Source organism: Micropterus salmoides, unplaced genomic scaffold (genome assembly GCF_014851395.1).
Source record: "Micropterus salmoides isolate LMB-PRFRI ecotype aquatic unplaced genomic scaffold, ASM1485139v1 Ms_hic_scaffold_2, whole genome shotgun sequence".
NCBI lineage: Eukaryota > Metazoa > Chordata > Actinopteri > Centrarchiformes > Centrarchidae > Micropterus > Micropterus salmoides.
In genome coordinates, this window is record NW_024041150.1 from 10,923,108 (window position 1) to 10,946,067 (window position 22,960).

Sequence of the window (22,960 nt, forward strand, 5' to 3'; positions counted from 1 at the left end):
GCTTCCACCTCTTCAAGGATAGTGCGATTCAGATGAACTAAATGAGGCAGGTGTGAAAGCACCCTGAGAGTGTGAATCGTGAGTGTGAGAGAGAGAGAGAGAGAACATGTAAGTGTGTTACAAAAACAAGTGTGTAACAGCAGAGAGGACAGAGAGCGGGCTGAGAGCGTGAGGAGAGGCAGAGGAGAGCGTTGCATTAAGCAGCCCAGAGATCAGTGGATGCTGACAGATGCACAGCTGCTGATGGGAAGAGGGAGAAAATGCAAGCTTCTCACACTCCAGAGGACAGACGGAGGAGAAGACGTGGTATGCTGGTTATTTTCATCATCACAGTGATAAGATGGAAGGATGGCAGCATGTGTGCAGCTACAGATAGATGGTAAGTCACCAACAACACACACCCTCAGTTAATGACCAGATTTTGCGAAGGTCAACACTGACGAGACTGTCGTGCATTTATGAACAGGTTCAGGTGGGTTTTGTTCCTTTTTCCTGCAAATGCCAGCCCGAACTCATATTCAAAATGAAGAAAAACCTGTTCCATACAAGACTGTAGTGTTCTTTGAATGGCATCAATAACTCCTACTACTCAATGACCTTTTCAGAATCTATACAAACATGTAGGTTTCAGGAGTGGGGGATGTAGATAGATAGATAGATAGATAGATTGAAGGATACTCATATAAAAGGATCAATATCTAAACTCAGTCATTTGGAGTGAGTGTGTGTTTTATCATAAGATTCTTACTGTCACCAGGATGGTTGATAGGATCTACTTCTCCTGCTGCCTGAGCTTCTTTGAAGTGAACCGCTGCTGCCCTTTACATTTCCCGTGACTGAATACTGACTGGCTGACTGTAAAAGCAGTCACATCGGCCTGTATTTTAGCTGTGAAGGTAACAATAACGCTGTGTGGCAACACCGCAAACTTTGCTAAACATCTGAGATTAAGTCACAATAATATGATGTTATGAAGCGGCAGTTCTGAGCAGGATAATTTTATTATAATTAAAGAATATGACAGCAGTTTGATGTTTTGTCATTATGCAGCTATTATTTGGAATTGTGTTGGAGGGTGTAGTTTGTGGTGCTGTTGAAGTATACTATTACACAAGTTGTTTTTATAATTTACTCTACCCTAATTATAATAATATATAATTTAATATATTAAATAAATATTAAACAAATATTTCCAGAGTCTCCATCGTGACCTCTGAGTCTCAGAATTGTAATTCAGTACTTTCTGACATTTTATTGGCCAAATGTTTAATCAGATTGCCAAGAAAGGAATTGGCAGGTTATATAAAAATGAATATGATAAACAATACAACTAATTCATTATCAGTCATCAGTTATTTCTCTGTCAGTGCTAAAGCTTTGCAAAGCTGCCATACCATGTCTAGAAAATGCACAATCATAATATTAATTGTAATCTAATGATCATGACTTTAATAGATTCTCTTCAGTCTATCCAATGAGGCATATTAGTAGCAGACACTTGCTTTTGTGGGGTGTGGTGGAAATTCAATAGCATCATCTAGAATGTACACCAGAGTTCTACAGCAGCTGTTCCTTCTGAGCAGCAACACAGTGTCATTTTCAAAATCACACACGCTCTGCATGTCATGATTATCTTCTGAAATTAAATCTCCAGGCTCCGGTGACTAAGATTGTTGAGAGAGAAAGTAGATAAAATGAAGGTGAAAATGATGGTGAATGTTTTGATGGTTTAGTAGAAATGAAAATCAGATTCTTCTCATCTTGTTTGTAGGTACAAAACCAAAATAGACTGTCAAAAAATGAACTTTATAGGTTATTCCACCTGTGGATCGGCTTGCTCCTGATTGGTGACTGCTGTCAATTATTTTTCTACTGTGCCAGCTTTAAAGAAGGGCACCTGAAGCCTAAGAACAAATACATAAATAAAATAAAATAATTAATAAAATTTAAAATTAAAATTATTAATGAAGGCTAATAATCTGGGACATGGTTGTTTATGGTGGGGCTAAAACACCTTGATGCCATGTCAACCACACTGTGTAGACCTACTGATGAAGACTTCAGACACAATGCAACACCTGCTGGTCAGTTTTTATAACTATAGTTTTTGATGGTATTCCATCTATTTCCATTCCACTGTGAATTTACATGTTGAATTTTGAAATTAGATATGATGCTTTATGATAACTCAACTTTATTATTTTAATTAAAGATTGATACATTTTTTATAGTTAGATGAGGCTGCCAACCTGCAAAGAGGGAAGGGAACTCTTATTTTGAAGGTGGCACAGTTGAAAAATTGTTGACAGAACACAGTAGCCAAGCTGGAGCAAGCCCGCCGATAGGTAGTTTTTTGTTTTTGTATTTTCAATTCTGCATCTCATTAAAAACGCGCCTTTGGCTTGAATGAACAGAAGTCATGTGATCATGTGATAGTCCTTTTTTTTTGTTCCAAACGAAAGATGGACAGACATGAAGAGGAAGTGAAGCGTAAAAATTTAAAATAAAAGTATGCCTAAATAAGTGTTGGGAAGGTTATTATAGTTAAGTAAAACTAAACTAAAAACAAAAGCTAGGTGTAACATTTTAGTTAACTGAAATAAAAATAACAACTAAACACAAAACTATAGTAACCCATGGCTGTTAGGGAGAATGAAGCCTAAGTAAGTAGATATTGGTGACTGTAACTTCATATTAAAGAGGTGGTATTATGCTCATTTTTGGGTTCAAAATCCTATTTAGGGGTTGTACCAGAACAGGTTTACATGATTTCATTTTCAAAAAACACCATATTTTTGTCATACTGCACATTGCTGCAGCTCCTCTTTTCAACCCTGTGTGGAAGGCTTAGTTTTAGCTATGGAGTGATACATCTTGCCTCTAAATGATCTTTGTTGGGAGTTGCACATGCGCAGTTCCTAGTTAAGGACTACTAGCCAATCAGAAGCAGCGAAGGGCAGTTCAGTGAGAAGCAAACACGGCTTCGGTTCAGCTGTACATGTTGCCGACCAGCTTGGCAACATGGACTAGAGCAAGAGTTTCAGAGTGGTGAGTTATTAATCTGTAACAAAAGTATCTTTCATCCATAAAGATTTAACTGAGCTCTGTCTCTACATCACAGGAACAACTTTATGTCCACTGACTGCCTGGAGGGTAGCTAGTGTTTCGAAGGGAGAGGAGGTGTGTGCTGCAGCTCACTGTTTTCCCACTGGTGTTTCTGAGGGTGTGTTGGATTAGCCGCTTGGTGAGCGTCACATGAGGCACATTTATGCTGTGTTCCAGGCAACTCGGAACTGGGAAATTTCCCACCTCCAACTAGAAAAACTATCATGGAATGCCACTTCATGTCGGATTTCTTACTTGTGAACTCGGAGAAAAATATGTACCCCAACTTCACGAGTAGCAGTTGAATTACGTCACAAAACAATGTCAGCGCCCATGGAAGCACACACTGTAAATGGTAAACCATAAACTAAAAGGCAACAAAAAGTATATTTGCATGAATTTAAATTAAAATACTACATAGGGTCATATAGTAAAACCTGTCCTGTGTGTACATTGATGTAGAAAGTTAAGCCTATTAGGTTTCTGGCTACAGTAAAGAATCTCATAAAGTCTTCTTCGCTGAATAAAAGTTATTGTTAAAAATGCCAAAACATTAGGAAGTGTAACCTACAACACTGACTGACTTGAGGATTACCAACTGATGTAGCAAGAGGGGTAAACAGAACCAGTAACGTATGCTATTCATTTAGCTGACGGTTTTTTCCAAAGCAACTTACAATTGCTATACATGTCAGAGGCACACCTCTGGAGCAACTAGGGGCTAAGTGTCTTGCTCAGGGACACATTGGTGGGTCACAGGGAGTTGAACCCAGGTCTCCCACGCCAAAGCCATGCATCTTATCCAATGTGCCATCACCACCCCATGCCAGCTGTTGCAGTTAAACTGCCCTCCTTTTAATTAACACCTAAAACACTGCTGAGGGTGCAACTGTGTGTACACTTGTCACGGTCAGCCATGGTTTTTGTTTACTTTTGGCGTCATGCACCACCATGCACCTGGAACGCTTTGAGGTCGGAAGTCGGAAGTTTCAATTGCAAAATATCCCAGTTCCAACCGCTCTCGAGCTTTTTTCCCTGTGTTGTCACAGGGATGAAAGGGAAGCGACTGGACAAAAAACGAGCTGTTTTCAAGCAGTTCAGAGCAGAGTTTTCTGTGGGAGATGGGAACTCCCTTTGGGCTGGACTTTGGGCTTTTTCACCTTACAAACCTATTACATACACAAAACGTATAACTCTATAAAGGAGAGAAAAAAAGCCAAAAAGCATAATACCAGATAACTTTAAGATAACGTGAACAATTTGGTATGATTATTATTAGATTTTAGTTTCAACATTTCAACATACTTGCCATGTGAAAGGTCAACCACCAGAGGTCACTCTACCCCCTGCTCAGGCACCCAAATAGACATGAAGCCAAAATTATTAATAACTGTTCCGATCAATTTTTTTTATTTTTTCTCGATGTATTTTGAGTATAATCAATATTTTAAACTTATAAGAAGACTTTGTGTTATTAGATTTGAGTGAGTATAAGGGGTTCCATTACTTGGTATTTTCAAACTTGTGTGATCTCATGTTTTGCTAGTGTATATTCCACAAAGGAGAAATAAGAGAAAAGATCCGTCCGGCATCGTCCTACTAGACATAGAATTTAAAATGAAAACTATGCAGATTTCTTTAAAAAAACAAAAAAAGAGATTCCAGTTTTTATCACCTAATTAAAATTATAATGGTAAATGGTCTGTACTTGTATAACATCTTTCCACTCAAAGCGCTTTTATACTACATCACATTCATACACTGATGGCAGAAGCTATCATGCAAGGTGCCAATTGCTCATTAGTTGAAAGAAACCAATCATACACACACACTGGCACAACCATCGGGAGCAATTTAGGGATTCAGTTTCTTGCCCAAGGACACTTTGACATGCAGACTGGGGGAGCCGGGGGATCAAACCATTGATCTTCCCATTTGTGGGCGACCAGCTCTACCTCTAAGCCACAGCCACTGAAATGCATTTGAATGGTAAAATTAACTAATGACTTTTTAAAAAGTAACCTTATTCAACAAGTTGCATGTACCTGTGACCATTTACTGTACATTGTAGCTCTTTATTAAGAAAACATTTTCCCTTTCCTCCCAAATATATCTAATTTTCATTACTCATTTTCTTTTCATTTCATTTTCAATACTGTCTTTGGAGGAAGGATATTTCCATAACATTATCATATTAATAATAGTGTTAATGCTACTTTCGTTTGGCTATCCTTCATGTTACAGGTAGTAGGAATGTGTGTACTGCATTATATTATGGCACCATCTAACATACGTACTACACTTTCAAACTGTGAGGGCATATTTTGCCCACGTGCACATTTTCCTCTCACATATTGTCTTAATCAAGTGTCTTTACGTCCTATCAAATTTTGATTTGCAGCTTGATGACGGCTTTGACAGCCAAGAAAAGGTTTAAATCACCTTGAGGGCATAACAGTGCGAAGAGATGGTCTGATTGGTTTTTTCACACTCAACATTTCCCCTCTCCTCCTCCCTTCCAGGCTGCATAACAGTTCTGAAGGAGCTGTATGTGAAATGTATCTTGGGCCTCTGGAGAACAGGCATATGTTTTTTCTTATGATAACTACAGTAAAGGTGTGCATTGTTAAGTCTTGTCTTTTGTGGCCAGCCCTTACAGGCCTAATTAAAAGGAGATGGTGGTGTATAGGTGTCAAATGAGTAAAGATACATTAAATCACACAGCCATTTTTCTCTACTAAATGGACTCAGCCATCTGCACTGTGTAATTGAATTCACTACAACCATGGCAAGTTAATTTATTCAGCACATTTAAGGGAAACATAATATTTCTTTCTCCTGAGAAACTCGACATTTGACATAGGAAAGTCAATTCTGAATGCAGTTTTTGCATGTGTTGAGCATGTTGGTGATTAATGAATGCTATAATTCAACCAATAACATAGATAATGCAGCACATTTTCAAAATAAGATAAAATAATTGCCTTTCTAATAACTCCCGTGGCATATAAAAAGCTTGAAATTATTAATTTAATCTTTGACTATAACTTCACACAGTATGTGATGCTATGTTGTATCCTCTTTTAAGTTATAATTACAGAATGATTGGGTTTTTACTTTTAAGGCTTCTCTGTTTAATTCGTGAAAAAATTGGTAATGCTTAAAGGTTCAGGTAGATTTAGTGGCATCTAGCAGTAAGGTTGCGAATTGCAACCAAGTGTAGTGCCCCCCCCCCTCCTGACATAGCTGTCAGAAACTGACTCCCCTTAATGTCCTCAGAGGACAGATTATTGGGTCTTTAAAAAACAAACCAACAAACCGTTAATCACCTGGGGAGGATGAATGTGTTTACAAGATTTTATGTGATAGTTTTGGCCTGATGGTGGTGGTAGAGGTCATCATGTCAGCAAAATTCTAAGGAATCATCCTCTGGGGACCACGTTTCAAAAATCTGAAATGTATGGAAATCTGGCAAGGAGTAGCAGTAGTCAAGACATCTTGCTCTTGAGTGACTGTCTCTAAAAAGTTTGAATTATTTACATTTGTCATATTTTATGCATTCAAACTTGTATAGCTGACTGTCACATCCCCTCACTTGCCTTTCATGGAAGTCGTGGACCACTTTGCTTTAGTGAAACATTTAAAGTCTTCTTCAGATGGAACTCTTCCATCTTTATTTCTCATTGGCAGCTTATTAACATTTTCTTTCCCCCAATATGATTACTGACAGTGATACATGCTATCTCTTTGCCTTTTTCTGAGAGCAGGTGTGAAATTTACTGCTCCTTTTTACTAACTGAATGACAGAGTTATGGCTGAAACTTAAAATAAATAAAAACTAAAAGAAAGTATTTCTGTTAAACCCACAAAACCCAAACATTCGGCACCAACTAGAACTTGTGTTTACATGCTTAACAGATATAACAGTACAATAAATCATGAGTATGAACCCATTACATCTTATTGACTACATACTTGACAATAGTGTGCTCCATTCACTATCAGATGCTTCTTGAACACCTCAGCTAAGACCAGAGTAGCTGGAAGGCAGAGCTGAGGCTTTTTCCATATTTTATCAAAGGCTGTATTCCGTGCTCTGCAGATCATCAAATGAGATGAAAATAGGCCCCAGCATGTAAATGGTAGCCACTATAGCAGAGAGTGAATGGAATGCAAATGAAAGCGAGAAAGGGGGTTTTAAAGCACTCTCTCCGTCACAATTAATTTTTCCTGCACTGTGCCACTGGCAACATGATTATGAAAATAGACCATTTCCAAAGGGGAGCAATTTCAGTTCTGCTCTGGGCTTTAATTTAGTGTTTGAGTCTGACAAATACTACTTTAGGTTTTTCAGACAATCATTAGTGCAGCAAAGGCAGCCCTCTAGGAGGAATTGATGTTTCAAAACAAGAAAACAAAAAAACAAGAAAAATTAAATAATGTCTGAAGGTAATGGAACAAAGATAAGTGTAAGTCTCCCTGGCTATTAAGATCGACATGGGGCTCTTGGATAGAGAAAAGGAGAAGTCCAGACTTGGCCTTTCCCCTCAAATCCACAAGAGACAGCCCTCAGCCAGCTTCTCTTCCCCTTGGTGGTTTCCTAACCAGCACCTCCTTGCAGCTACCTCTACATCGCCCCCATCTCATCGTCTCTTGCCCAGATAAAGACTAGGCTCATCAGTGAAGAAGAGGGATCTGGTGAGCCATACAACTTTGTTGATAATGAGTTTACTGCATCCTTTCTTTTAAATGCATCAGAGACACAGGATGCTTACCTATCAACATCACTACAGCATACACGCTGACACAGAAACGCCACACCTATCCATTGGCTGTATGGACAGTAGCTGGATTTGTGGTGCGTTCAAGCTCAATAAATTATATTTGTTTCATGAACACGCTTTAGGAACAGTGTAAAACAGCTGTAAGCGATTTCCCCGAATGCTGTTCCCTCCCGACTTTTACTCCCGGAACCTCATTTCTGTGTTTCTGTAATGCCCTTCAATCTTACTAATCTCCAGTTTCTGGCACTTGCTAACGCTGTTCTCTGGGACATGCTCAGCCTCTAAAGTCAGTTTGGACAACGTCCTCATCTTCTCCTCTGATGAAGAAACCCATGTTCAGCATGTCCACCTTGTTCTCTAGTGCCTCCTTGACCACCAACTCTTTGTCGAAGTTGAGGGGTTCACCACTCCGGTCAACCGCAAAAAGGTTCAATGTTTTGGGGGGTTTGCTAACACTTCAAAAGGAACTTTAGCACTGTTGCCACCCCTATGCATGCTCTAACCTTTACTGGAGTCATGTTTTAGTGGAATATTCAGGCTGAGCTTTCCAGAGACTTAAGAACTGCTTTATCACAGCTTTATCACAGCCCCTGTTCTGGTCCTCCCAGACCCCAATCAGCAGTTTGTGGTTGAGGTTATCCCAGTGCTCCAAGGAGGATAACAGACTCCATCCACATGCTTTCTTCTTCTGGAAACTTGCTGCTGCAGAGAAATTATGACTTGGGGAATCAGGAACCATTGGCAGTTAAGGTGGCGCTGGAGGAGTGGCGGCATTGGTTTGAGGTAGACAAGCATCCATTTGTTGTATAGACTGATCACAAGTATTAGGAATATTTCAGACAGCAAAAATCCAGTGGGATCTTTTTTTAATCAATTGAATTTTTCTCTGTCCCACCACCCTGGCTCTATAAATGTCACACCTGACGCTCTCTGTCATCTTTTTGACCCTGATGCAGCACCTAATTTTTCCTCCTACGGGGGCTTTCACTGGTCTATTGCGGAGAAGGTCAGACAAGCTAGTGCTAATGTGGCAGAACCGAGTGGGGGGAATGGTTGAATTACATTAAAAAGTGATATCAATAGTTATCTGTTAAGCTATTACTATTGCTGCAACTGGGAAGTTTCACCCCAGGAAATATAGGGGTCAGTGTTGTAGAAGGATTTTCAACAGGCCAATTTTAAAATACAAAAAACTTAAACATTTATTGCCGTAGTTCAAACATTAAGAATGCTGTGTACACATAAATGAATGTAATTTTTTCAAATTAAATGATTTTAGTGTTTTTTCAGCTACATGAACTGTTTGTGGCCTTTCATGTAGTGCGACCATAATTTTATTTTAATTATTTTATAATTAATTTCCTTAACATGCTTAACAGTTTTTCTTCTCAGTAATATAAAGGTTTTAGATACAATGTATTTGCTTTTCTTTTGGGTTTTTGTAAATAATGATCTTATATTTTTGCTCTGTAATATCACTGTTTCAATGGGTCCTTGGCAAACTTCCTGTCTTCTAATGGATTTCAACATAAGTCCCAAAGTGGTCGTTTGTTGATGGTTGCACCACATGATATTTCATAAAAGGGACATCATCGGACAACGTTTGCTTGTGGATTATTATGGAAATATAAATACAGATGCTTTGTAGGGGACTACAAAACACTTTGGAAATCATGCCAAATAGGCACAATAAACACAATTTTGAATAGATTTAAAGTAATTTCAAAGAAGTTTTCAAAACAGGCCGGAAGGTCGCACCGCATGAAATTTTCAATTATCAGAAAAATTACAAAAAGCTAATGTTTTTTTAAAGTTAAAGGTGAGTACATTTATGGGAGAGGTCCTGCGTTTATATGGTATGCTTATAAACGGCGTCACTTACGGTGTAGCCTGACGTGCACCTCCTCAAAAATGTAACTACACGTCGAGTCGACGCGGACCGTAAGCACTGTGATTGGTCGGCTGGGTAGCCTCGCAATGCCTCCGAGCCGACAGAAAGTGCCCCTGCTTTGAAGTAACTTTTACTAGCGGCCAAAATGGCGGCTGTAACACGGTGGATCAATATATTTGACCGTCACAACCTGAGCGAAATGACTCGTTTCACTATCAGAATGTGATCCATTCAGTCGATAACATTTGAAAAGGCTACACCAGCCGCACGTATACAATTTTACCCCCATTCACGTTAGCGGAGGGCTAAACCGGAAGTTAGCCTGCTCGGCCAGCAAAAGTCAACACAGTGGATGCTGTAGTGCTACAGCTGACTAGCATTTGGGGGTGTAATCGCAGAATGATGGGGACACCAACGCACAAGTATAAATGCATGGCTACGCACATAGACCCTACGCAGGAGTATAAATCAAAGCAATCAAAGCAAACTATTAATTCAGACAGAAATAAACAAACCCAAACTGTTCATTAAACTAGTGTTTCTCAACGGGGCAGTACTGCCCCCAAGGGGGTGTTCAGAGGACGACAGGTCGCGCTGGAAGCAATTTGGAAAGGGGGTCATTGACGTGTTCTTGGGGGGCGTTGAGGTGAAAGTTCTAAGGTGAGTTTACGCCAGAGATTCACAATAAGAAGAGTTTAAACTTTCAACTACATGCAAAAAACTGTGGTCTGCAACATTAAAACCTGCCAGTTTACTCCACTGTGACTGGATAGGATGGTGAGTAACGTAACTCTTCTTCTCTTTAATGTTTCTGTCAGTTTCTTGTGGCGCAGCTCCGTGTTGCCTTCACAGAGGCAAGTCACACGCAAATTTCACCCACATGGCGTTAACTATGTAAACTCTGCAAAACCGTTGCTCTGTTTCCCTTTTTATAAATTTTTTTTAAAAGGCACAAATTGGGCCAGAAATTTTAATAACAATAGTACCAACAAAAATATAAATAATCAACAACAATTAAGGGCAAAAAGCCTACATCTTTTTTGATGGTGGGTGGTAAGGGACCTGGATAATGGATAGGGGGCGCTGGCCCAAAAAAGATTTAAACAGAAATGACTGATTAATTCATGCCATAAAAAGTTAATACATAAATCAAAGTTAATAAGGCTAGCAATATCCAAAAAGGGCAAGGCAGACAAAGATAAAATGAAACAGCTAAAAAGAAGCAAATAAACTGTAAGTGAGAGGCAAGACTGGCAGAACTTATTCGGCAAAAGTGTTTCCAAGTGTTTAGGGCATTAATTCTTTTTCAACAAAGGCAAAGACTACCTCAAGCAAGGATAAAAACTTTTTTGCAAAATTAAGGATTTTTTTCCAAATTTTGCCTTTTCTTTTGCAATACTTCAAAATGCGCATAAAAAACGTTGATGGAAACACGGCTAGTGTAACTAATTAATGTGTGTTTAACAGTTTTTGGAAAACAATGGATCACTACAGTATAGAGGAATAAGGCTACATCAGGCTTTACATATACACAATAATTGTTAGTAGGTAGCTCTGCACATGAGGTTTGATATTACAGTTTTTCACTAGTGCTAAAACACTAAACCCCATTCTCTGAACCAAATGCTCAGTGGCCTAAATCCATTTGTCGAATCGGTCACTTTTTTGGGAAAACTCGAAACACATTGTCACTCACTGAAACACATTTTAAACTGTGATACACTTGTGTTGCAAAATGGTAAATACATACAGCAAAAGTTAAACACAACTACAACACAGCTGTCATCTTTTACACACAGCAACTCATAATTCTGCACACTTGTTTCTAATGATGTGATCAAACCAATATGTGGTCAAGTCCCTGGCCAGCGTAGTGGCAATGTCACATTTTGACCAAGCCCTAAGTAAAGGACAGGTTCTCTAGAAATATGACCACATTACCCCTATTTAGCTTCACTACACTGGCTCCCAGTATGTTTAAGAAAATACCAAATGGGACAAAGCGTTTGCTGTCAGGGCCCCGAGGCTCTGGAACAGCCTGCCCGAGGAAATCAGGTCGGCTGAGTCAGTGAACTCTTTTAAGTCCCTTCTTAAAACATACTTTTATAGGAGAGCCTTTCCCGATTTCATTTGACTTTATTTTATATTTATCTTAAACGTGTATTTTAGTCTTTTCAATGTTTTCTTGCTTTTATCATGTATTGTTTTTGTATTATTGTCTTTGTAACTTGTTTTTGAAAAGTGCTCTACAAATAAAGATAATTATTATTATTATTATTATTATCCTGTCTATGTATCCTGTCTATCTAATTTTTCAAATATTTTGCCTGGTGGTGGAAGGTCTATGACCGGAATTCATTTACTGGGGCAAATCTCTTGGTGAGGTGTGGAGTTACAGTAAAGGTCTTTTCACATGGGAAGCGACACTCACCTGGCCCCGCGGGGTCACTCTGTGCTTCTCATGTTAACAGACACAGAGGACCGCAAGTAAACGGAAGGTGCTCAATAGATAGTAACCACCACAACGGCTTCTGTGCGCTAAAATAGGCTATGTATTCCTTCATAGCCTAGCTTAAAGTAAAACTCTAAGAAATAGGCTATTATATTATATATATTATTCATATTCATAAAGCTGATAAATCTAGTCAAGCAAATGTCCTCCTGTTAATGTCCTGATAACTGTTCAGTGAACACTTATTTAACACATAGGCCTATATTTCAGGGAAGTCACAGACGGCGAGGATCAGTTTGTCATCCATCATCTTTTTGTGCTGCACGTAGAGAAAGTTCAAGTTAATTCAATTTTGGCAGGGGCAGGCGTGTGCGTGAGACGAGCACGGCCGCGACAGTTTCACAGGAACACGCTACGCCTGTTGCAATGCCCACGCCTCCCTTCCTACGCACTCGCCTCTCATTGAAAAAGAATTACGAGGCATTCAAGAAATTTGTCTTAGAAATTGTGAAAAAACTGTAATCACTAGTTTAGGCTAGTAAAATCTCAGGATCAACTTTACATGCAAATGTAGTGATGGAATTACTAATAGCAGGTGGAACCTAATCCTCAACCAAAGTGTCGAACAGACCACTTTCTCATCCTGAGTGCCACTCCACTAATGGAGCAAAAATTCAAAGGCTTCAGGGCTTTTATCTAATTACCCAATGGATGTCTTTTGCATGTGTTGTTCAGAAATATTATAGAGAAAACCTTTTTTGTGGCAGTATGGCCATACTGATAACACTAGCCTTGTTTGTACAGTATATTAATGTAAAGCATAGGATATACATATTTTCCCCCATACTTTCTTTCACTCTCTAACACACTCACTTACACACACATACACGTCTGACATATTACATCTGCCAAGCAGCACTAATGCAACTTCAAAAGGATGACTGCCAGTCATTAAATCTGGCAGAATGGAAGGGGAGGTGGTGGAGTGGAGCTAGCAGTCAGTCGAAGAGTGGAAGACTAATTAAGACTTCAGAATCTCTCTTCTTCCTCATCCATCATTGATGTTTCATCATTGTTTTTTTCTGGAGGGGTACAGTTTATACTGCAGATTAGCAGCTGTTACATTTGAACAGCTCATACATACAGACTCTCTAAATTCAGCATAGTTCTCTCTTTCGCCACCAAAGGGCTTTGTCTCTGTATTGACATGTTTGAAAGCATGTGAAGAGATAAGTGGGCATTTTATCCACACCAGCTCTATCAAAACCTATCTAGCAATTTCAAAGCAATTTTTTAGCAGTGTTGTCTCCTATTGACTACATTTTTGTCTCAATCACTACACCATACAGTCAGATGTACGAATGGCCAAACACAGCCAACTGCTCGAGTAGAAAACGACTCTATGGTTCACAACCAAATCAAAATGAGCATGATTGGCTTTTGCCATGTTTGTCAGGACAGGTACAGAGTGCAGAGGCATGAAAGACAGAGTTTAGATCCAAGCGCAGAAACACTACATGTTGCAGAATCAGTTCACTGGATTAATAAGCAAAACAGGCTGTTCCAAAACAAAGTAAATCCAAATAAGGCAACAATCCACAGAAAAACAAAAGACAATAATCCAGATGAATAAGCAAGTGAGATTCAACAAACCCAAATCCAAGGACAGCAAACATATAGTGTGAAATAGGCAGGTGACAAATACAAGTGAGGCAGGGATTACAGACAGATGCACATGACATGTACGACGACAGCCTGGCAAACATAAGGTGGAAAACCAGACAATAAATACTCACACAGACACAAGCAGGCAGGATAAAAACACGACCAAACCCTAACAATATTTTTAGACCTGTGCTTTAGGAGTAGATTTGCATAAATGAAAACTCTCTCAATTTCCCCATGCTACACATACAGGCACCCTTTAAGCATCTGAGTAGTGGGGGGGCACAGCACATTTCCCAATTAAAGAGGTGGTATTGTGCTTTTTGGCTGAGTTATATCTCTTTTTTGTGCATGTAACAGGTTTGCAAAGTGAAAAAGCCCAAAGTCCAGCCCAAAGGGAGTTCCCATCTCCCACAGAAAGCTCTGCTCTGAACCGCTTGAAAACAGCTTGTTTGTAGTCCAGCCCTTCACTTCCTTTACTTGTGACGTCACAATGGAACGCGTCATAAAGCTTGCCAAGCGGCTAGCGGGGTCAGGCACGCCCTCAGACCAAGCTAGTCTGAGCGGAGGCCCTTTGGCTCGACTCGCCTTTGTTTGGTTTTCCATTGTAGAAATGTTGCACCTGTACCTGCTTCAAAGTACTTTTTTTCGTATCACCTCACCTCCGTCAAGGTTCCAAGCGAGCTGAGGGATACTAAAATGTAACGTGAAAACACGACAGACTGCTGATTGGTCAGAGAGAATATTCACTATTCACTGCATCATCATTGCTGCACCAGACAGAGGCCAGCAACAGAAAGCTTTATATTTTACAGTTTTCATATGGAATTTCATCACTAAATCCACTTCTGAGAAGTTTTGAGGTGAGAAATCAGCTGTGTAGATTTCGAATATTGACAGTTTTACGAGACGTGATGGTGGAACAAAAATGTGCTTGAATATTTTTGGAGTTGAGGAGCTCCACGAATGGCTGCAGGGAAAGCCTGCTGTGACCCGCGGGAGGAGCGTGTGAGGCCGGCCAGCCGCCCGCTCACAGAGCCCTCTGCTCCCGTCATCACACAGACCGCTGCAGCAACAACGGCAGAGGAAAACACAGCTGGAAGCTTTTCATACCGCTTATCTGTCTTTACATTCTGAGGAATGTTGAAACGTTTTAACTTAAAAAAGAGACAGCTGTGTGGATCGCTGGTGTGTGTGTCGCATTGAACATTACGTCGCGGCAGTTGTGTGTGGCGTTGCTATGACGACAAGCTACATACTATCTCTGGCTACTATCTGCAATGCAGAGCCGAGTAGAGCCTTTTAAAGGCCAAGAAGTTAATAACTGAATTAAAATGAATTAATTTATCATTGAGGTGAAAAGGTGCCACAATCACATTTAAAGAGGTTAATTCCCCAAACAACAGACACAAAGAGGAGGGAAGACTAACTCATGCTGATATATTTTTATATTTTGAATTGTCACCTGCCACCTGAATTTTGTGTTTCCCTTTATATAAATAAAAACATTTCCGCCATAAATTGGTGCAATTTTTTTTTTTTACAAGAATACAGGAAATTAAGTCTTTAATGCTCAAAATCTTCTGGGGGAGGACCACCAGACCCCCCACTTATTAAGTGCACCATCAAAGAAAACAGTGTTTACAAAATGTTTCGAGGAGGAGGAATGAGGAACATTTACTTATTAATTGAATATAATTACTATTGACACAGCTTTTTTGTTCCCTAGAAAAGCCTTAAAAATTTTGTTTGTGGCTATCATTGTCAACGAACACATTAATATTAGAAATCACCCACAATAATTACTTTATTTGTTTTAAGGATTAAAATTCATAAGAACTCTGCAAATTCAGATAAACATTCAGAATATGGACCAGGAGCACGATACACTATAACAAATACCTGCAGTGTTTTCCAGGTTGGGTGTGAAAAGCTTTCAAATGAGTTATGATTTATAAAAGTGAAACTTACTTTGTGGTGTTTCATTTAACATGTTACATCCTATCAGTCCTCAAAATCAGCACCAGTCAGTACTTTATCTGTGCAGAGCGAACCTCTACAAGTGGATAGGGGTTTATTGCCGCTTTGTGCGAACAAGAGGAAAACCAAGATTCTGTTTCAACAAAATAAGAAAACACTAAATTTATAGGAAAAAAAGCTCTCAGGCAATGTAGAGCAGTGTAAATTATATAGTCATCTGTGGCATTACATTACCCACATAGCACAATGCTAAATGGGATAATAACGTAATTTGTGGAGTAGGAGCAAGGTGATGTAATCCCACAAGGCTGTCACTATCCCAGTGACCTCATTTGTGGCAAACAGTCATGGTCATTCTGCTGAGAAGATGTTAACAGACCAGCAGAAAGCATAGAGGAGGGATTCAGTGAATACTTCAGGGTGATTGGGAAATTGACATGTCAGCAGTTACAGCTAGGACCTTTTCTGATTTTAATGGGATACTAATGTTGGCTGTAATGTGGATGTGCCGTTCACAAAGGTCTGGATGTTAACTGGATGTGGCCATTACTTTGTCAAGACTGTCACGCTCCTGTCTCTGCTTGTCAGCTATCATTCTTGTCGCGTATTATGCTCATCTGCACCACAAAACAATGAGACAGCATGATAGTGCTGTGTTTTGGGGGAGTGGCTTTAAAGGGGGTGGGATTTTTCCTGTTGGACAACTTTCAAAATCTTTTGCTAGTTTCTCCAACATTACCTACACCCACACCTTTCCGCCTGGACCTGCCTGGACCTTGCTGTCTCTGATCCTCATGCTGTCCTCTTTATTATCCCCAACCCCCCCAAAGTACTAAACGTACTATTACACTTCAAGTGTAATGAGAAACATCAAGTCAGTTGGCAAGTTTCTAGTCAAGTTTTACAAAACTATTAGCCATCCACCTGGCCTCCAAAAGAAGAACTCTAACCACAGCAGACACCCTGGCAGCACTTCAACACTGCTCTGTCTCTTAGTCTTGATTCTCTTGCTCCTACACCACCGAACTCCACTCCATGAAGGCCTCTGGTCGTCGACTGGAAAGACTTCATAAAAGAACTATTTCTTTAAAAACTACATCAACACAATATTTTCATGCAATTGCATCATGTAATGCAGCCAGCCTGCTCAGACCTGAAGCCTGAGGAGCCATTTAGCCTGGTGAACAACATTCCTAAAAATAATTGAATGTTATCTTGGAATAATGGAAATGTTATCATTCATCCAGGTCTAAACCACTGATGGACTACCCTGATGGACACCGTTTCTTGTCAGTAGCTAAGCAATGGGGTGCATTTTTAAATGAAACGTTACATTGCGTGATATTTGTCTAGCCAGGTTCACCAGCCACATTATCTCAGATTTGTTCAGCGATTAAGTCTGCTTTTCTAATCAGTGACAGCTGTTTTCCTGCTTGTACAAACAATCGATCATTCAGGGCTTTGAAGGCAAGATTAAAAATGGAGAAGTTATCATCATGCATAGCTAGCTAGCTAGCTAGTTAGCTATGCATGACCACAAGCAGCGCTTTGACTGGTATTTTCCTGGTCTTGAAACTCTCTTACCCATCTGTTTAGTATTTTGGTGTCCAGTGTAGAATGCACAGTACACAGGTGGGAGAAGAGATGCAAACAGGTTGAAGGTTCATTCAAATGAGGCAAATGAGTTTTTGGTATTTAAGTGGAAAATAAGTCTTGTGGTGAGAATATACATCTCAGAACAATGTCTGCTATTGACTTTAAGGTGAATCAATTCAAATTCCTGGCACAGGCACATGTTGGTATTAAACCTGGCTCTGTGTATCAATTAATATTAAATGACTTGCCCACAGACATTCAGCTTACTTTCGATTACCATAGGTTCGATCACTGGCTCCTCCAGTCTGCATGTCGAAGTTTCCATGGACAAGATACTGAACCCCAAATTGCTCCCAGTGGCTGTGCTATCGGTGTGTGGATGTTAAAGCGGTGGTATTATGGGTTTTGTCTATATTGATTTATACTCTTGCTCCAGTCCAAATTGCCAACCTGGTCGGCAACATGTAGCCTACAGCTGAATCGAACCTGTTTACAGTCTTTTCGCTGACCCACCTTTCTCTGCTTCTGATTGGCTATTGCCGGCCTATCGCTGACCAGCCCTTTTCTGAATCTGATTGGCTAGTAGTCCTCAACTAGGAACTACACATGTGCAACTCCCAAGCCTCAACACAGGGAGAAAAGAGGAGCTGCAGCAATGTGCAGTATGACAAAAAATATGGTGTTTTTTGAAAATTAAACCATGTAAACCTGTTCTGGTACAACCCCTAAATAGGATTTTCAACATGAAAATGAGACCTGTAAAAAAAAAAAAGTATGTGGTTGTGTGGGATTAACATAGGTTTCCAGGGGTATTTGCCACATTCTAAAACTGTTCTTCTTAATTCAACCCATTGCCTATAAGTAACCAGTATTGCTGCAGACATCCTGTACGACAGTCTAGAAGATTCTGAGCCTGTGAAATAGTATACTTATTGTTTTGCATGTGCAATGCATTAAGAATTAGTGGTGCATGTGTTTACTTTGTATAGGTAATTGTTATTAAAATAATTTGCCTCAGACAATTTAAAGCAATGTTTTCAGGCTCATGGTAAATGCAGTGACATATTAGGAAAACTAATGCAGTGTCAGATTCTCTTAGGTATGACTCACTTGTACTTTGATGTTGTGCTTGGTGTCTGTCATAGGCAAACTAAGTGACAGTTCTTTGTTTTCTTGCAGGCTTTTATGATTCAGGTCACAGAAAATGGGAGCATAATGTATCCTGAAGGGAAGCTTCGGCAGGAACCTTGTGGTTTCTCTGCACTCTGCAACGGCTGAGACTCTCAACGAGACAACATGAGCACAGGACCCAAACAACACCACCCTTAAATGGACACTCGACGTGATTTGAACTGCCAGAATGCCCCGTTCCTATCAAAACATGGAGTGTTTTTTTTGTACTGTGTGACAAAGTGGTCTTACCCTGCTGAACATTGCACTGACTGATGTATATTTCTTAGTAGGTTGCCTACTAAGAATCCTGTGATTCAGGGTGCACAGGGTGACTTGAGAGCAATTGCTGCATACCCCATTTATTCTATAGCAAAAAGGAAAATAAATATTATGGTTGTCTGGACACAAGAGACCCAGGAGATTTGAAGACATATGAACTTAAGAAGAGGGAACATTTGACTGTTGAAACTGTTGTTTTGTAATATGAACATCTGTGGATTGTCATAGAAACCAAAAGGACAAGAGAGAGCTGAAGTCTTGACACTATTTCCAGGTTGGCTGTTTCACTACCTTCTATAGCTCAAAAGAATCTCTCATCCAGGTTTCATTTTATCATGCATATCTGAGATTTAGATAAATTCAACTACAGAACTCTCTGAATTTGAATTCAGGATTTTAACTGAATGTAACAATAGCATTGAAAAAACCACAGCTCCCCAGAAGTCTTTCCATAGTGTCAGAAAGAGTAGAATTTTTTTTTTCTTTGCCATTCAGGACTTCCTGTATATTTTCATAGCTGCCGCCACTTGACTGGCTTGGGCTTATGAGAAATGGTGTTCCTGAAAGATTGCTAAAACAGAATTACTGAATAAACACCAACATCACAAAAAAATGACCTTCCGTGTCTAGACAAACATAGAGGGCAGCACAATCTACTTTTGATCAAGATTATGTTTTAGGGCTGGCGCTAGAAAGCCGTGGTATTACAAATGCCAAGAAGCCCAAAGTTGGTTTCACTTCAGCTCTCTATAGCTCCGTTGGCTACCATCATTCAAACTGAGAGTTAGCATCACATACCCACCAAAAGGGATCATGGATTTCAATCGGAGCCAGAACTACGGATCCTATCCAACAGGGCTGCCATATAACACAAGCATGGACTACGAAGACTACTACCAGGAGCCTGAAGCCAGTAAAATCATCATCCCCTCTATCTATGCTCTTGTCTGTTGTGTAGGTCTTACTGGCAATGCCATGGTCATCTATGTCATTCTGAAATATGCCAAAATGAAAACGGCCACTAACATTTATATCCTCAATTTAGCAATTGCTGATGAGTTGTTCATGTTAAGTGTTCCTTTTCTGGCCACATCAGCTGCTGTTCGTCATTGGCCCTTCGGGTCACTCATGTGTAGGCTGGTGCTCAGTGTAGATGGTATCAATATGTTTACATCAATCTTTTGCCTTACTGTGCTGAGCGTGGACCGTTATGTAGCAGTGGTCCACCCTATCAAGGCTGCCCGCTACCGCAGACCCACTGTCGCCAAAGTAGTCAACGTGTGTGTATGGGGGCTGTCACTCTTAGTCATCCTGCCCATCATTATCTTCGCAGACACTGTCCCAGCACAGGATGGTGGCGTGGACTGTAACTTTTTGTGGCCTGAACCAGCGTGGTCAGAGGCGTTTGTAGTCTATACCTTCCTGTTGGGGTTTTTGCTGCCGGTCGGAGCTATCTGCTTATGCTACTGTCTAATGGTGGCCAGGATGAGAGCAGTGGGGCTAAAAGCAGGCTGGCTTCAACGCCGGCGCTCGGAGAAGAAGATCACCCGCATGGTGCTGCTAGTCGTGGCAGTGTTTGTTCTTTGCTGGATGCCCTTTTACATCGTCCAGTTGATCAGCGTTTTCCACAGGCCCCCAGACCCTATGGTCACTCAGCTTTTTGTCATCCTCAGTTATGCAAACAGTGGCGCCAATCCTATCTTGTACGGCTTTGTTTCTGACAATTTCCGGCGGTCATTCCAGCGTATTGTGTGTTTCCGGTGGCTGGAGTCTGGGCTGGATGCGGAGCAGGTGGATTACTGTGCTGTAGCTTTGAAGAGACAAGCAACATGTAGCCCTCTGGATTTTCCCAAGGACTGTATGGCTTCTGATATGGTGTTTCGCAATGGGACATATACCTCCCGTACAACCACAGTGTAACATTCAACCAGAACAGGACATACAAATCAGAAGTAGCCGCGACCTAAAGACAAACTTTTCAACAAGGAGAGATATACGTTATAAAAACAAAGCTACATGGGTTTTGATTATGTCATCCATTGTATGTAATGTCCCATTGTGCCATACAAAAATGTAGTTGACATGTCAATTCTTCAGGGTTCATGATAATTTTGGGACATGGGCCATAAAGTTGAGAAACCCTAAAAAACAACTAATGGATGAGCAACAAAAAGCAGCTAGACCAGCTAGCTGACATGTTGGGAGAAAACTGACCATGAAAAAGTGTAAAAAAAAAAACTGTAAGGACCCCACTAAGTTTCTGTTTTCAAGTGGGCAAGGATGTAAAGTGGCTTTCTTTTGGATACTATCATGTTAGTATTTATGTTTGACATTTAGTAGTTGTTAAAATCAAACCAACTCTTTAAAAGTTCCAATTTTTTTTTTACATATAATTCCAAAGTTGTTTGTTGTTGTTGTCCGTTTTGGACATCTTGCATAATTAATTATTAAATATGTACAAAATAAACAATAATTGACCAAACATAGGATGGAGGCTGGAAGGAAATTTGGAAATTAAGGGGTGCTATTGGGCATTATATAATATCAGGAGATGTATTTTCAACTAAATAGTATATTTATTTGTACTTATTTGTACTAAAGAGAGATTGTTTAAATGTCACCACATTTTTCTAAATCTCTCTTTCAAATGTTTAAATGTTATTGATCTAGTCTATTTTATATGCAGTTGTTCTGCGGATTAGTCTAACACAAAGTTCAATTCAAAATTGTGAAAGAATTGGTATTTTGGGGGAAAACAAGTGTTATCTAGCCTAATTTCATAGTATGCCAGAGTGCTAGTTTTACACTTCAGTAACACAGATTTAAAACAATTAAATTGAATACAATCAAAAAAACACTCAGTGTGTTGTAGGGGGACACACTGTATGGGGCCCCAAAAAGACGGACATGACCCACAAAAGAAGAAGGTCAAATTATTAATGTGTCTCCAGGCTTTCAAATTATGTCACATTTTTTTGCTGTGCACGTTTCTGTATTTGCTGTATCTGTTGGTAGATCTGTTTTAATTTGAGGTTTGTCTTTGCAAATTGAGACAGAATTTTTCTGTATCATTTGTATAACATGACTCAAATAACAGAAAAAAATGATATAATGGTATATGTTGAGTTACTTTCTAAATTACAAAGGCTCACAAAAAAAATTTTCACCTGTGGTTTTACTTTGTCAGCAAAACATCTGATGTTAACACTGTTTCATACCAACAGTCAGTTTGGATTTCTATTAACCATGACCACGATCATTCCCCTCCCTTAACCAAATGCTTATTATTGTTTTGTCACATAATAAAACAAAATTCTGTCATTTTATAACATAACTTTTAATGGTTTTATTGGAAGGCACAGACATTATGTCATCCTACTAATCAGAGTATCACATCAGGAAATGCTTCCATGTGTTCTTCTAAAGGGCAGTTACAAACTCTTAATTTAAATTGGACTTGTTGACTTTATATACCTGTATTAATATATATGTGTGTGTATATATATATATATATATATATATATATACACATACACACAGACACACACATACACACACACACACACACACTCACACACACAAACACACACACACACAATAAAGGTTTTAGGCAGGTGTGGAAAATTTTAAAAATTATTTAAAATTCACAAAATGCAAAATGAGTGAACAGAAGAAAATCTAAATCAACTCAAAATTTGGTGTGACCACCCAGTTCTTTTAGGTACACTTGCACAAAGTCAGGGATTCTGTAGGCATATCATCATGTGTATGATTAAACAGTTACACCAAACAGGTGCTAATGATCACCAATTCAATATGTGAAGTGAAACAGAAACCGCTGTGAAGGAGGAATCCAGCTGGGTGAGGAACAGCCAAACTCAGCTAACAAGGTGAGGATGCTGAAGACAGTTTACTATGGACTGAGCACAGCAACAAGACACAAGGTAGTTACACTGCATCAGCAAGCTCTCTCCCAGGCAGACATTTCAAGGCAGACAGGGGTTTCCATTTGTGCTGTCCAAGCTCTTTTGAAGA

At 39.6% G+C, this 22,960-nt stretch overlaps 1 protein-coding gene across 1 annotated transcript; it reads left to right on the plus strand.

The window, feature by feature from the left end:
• The first annotated feature begins 123 nt into the window (after window positions 1–123).
• On the plus strand, window positions 124–22,200 carry sstr1b (somatostatin receptor 1b). The gene is made up of 2 exons (XM_038730448.1): window positions 124–379; window positions 18,653–22,200. The coding sequence occupies exon 2, from the start codon at window positions 19,739–19,741 to the stop codon at window positions 20,843–20,845; it is 1,107 nt and encodes a 368-aa protein (XP_038586376.1). The 5' UTR covers window positions 124–379; window positions 18,653–19,738; the 3' UTR covers window positions 20,846–22,200.
• The last annotated feature ends 760 nt before the right edge of the window (window positions 22,201–22,960 follow it).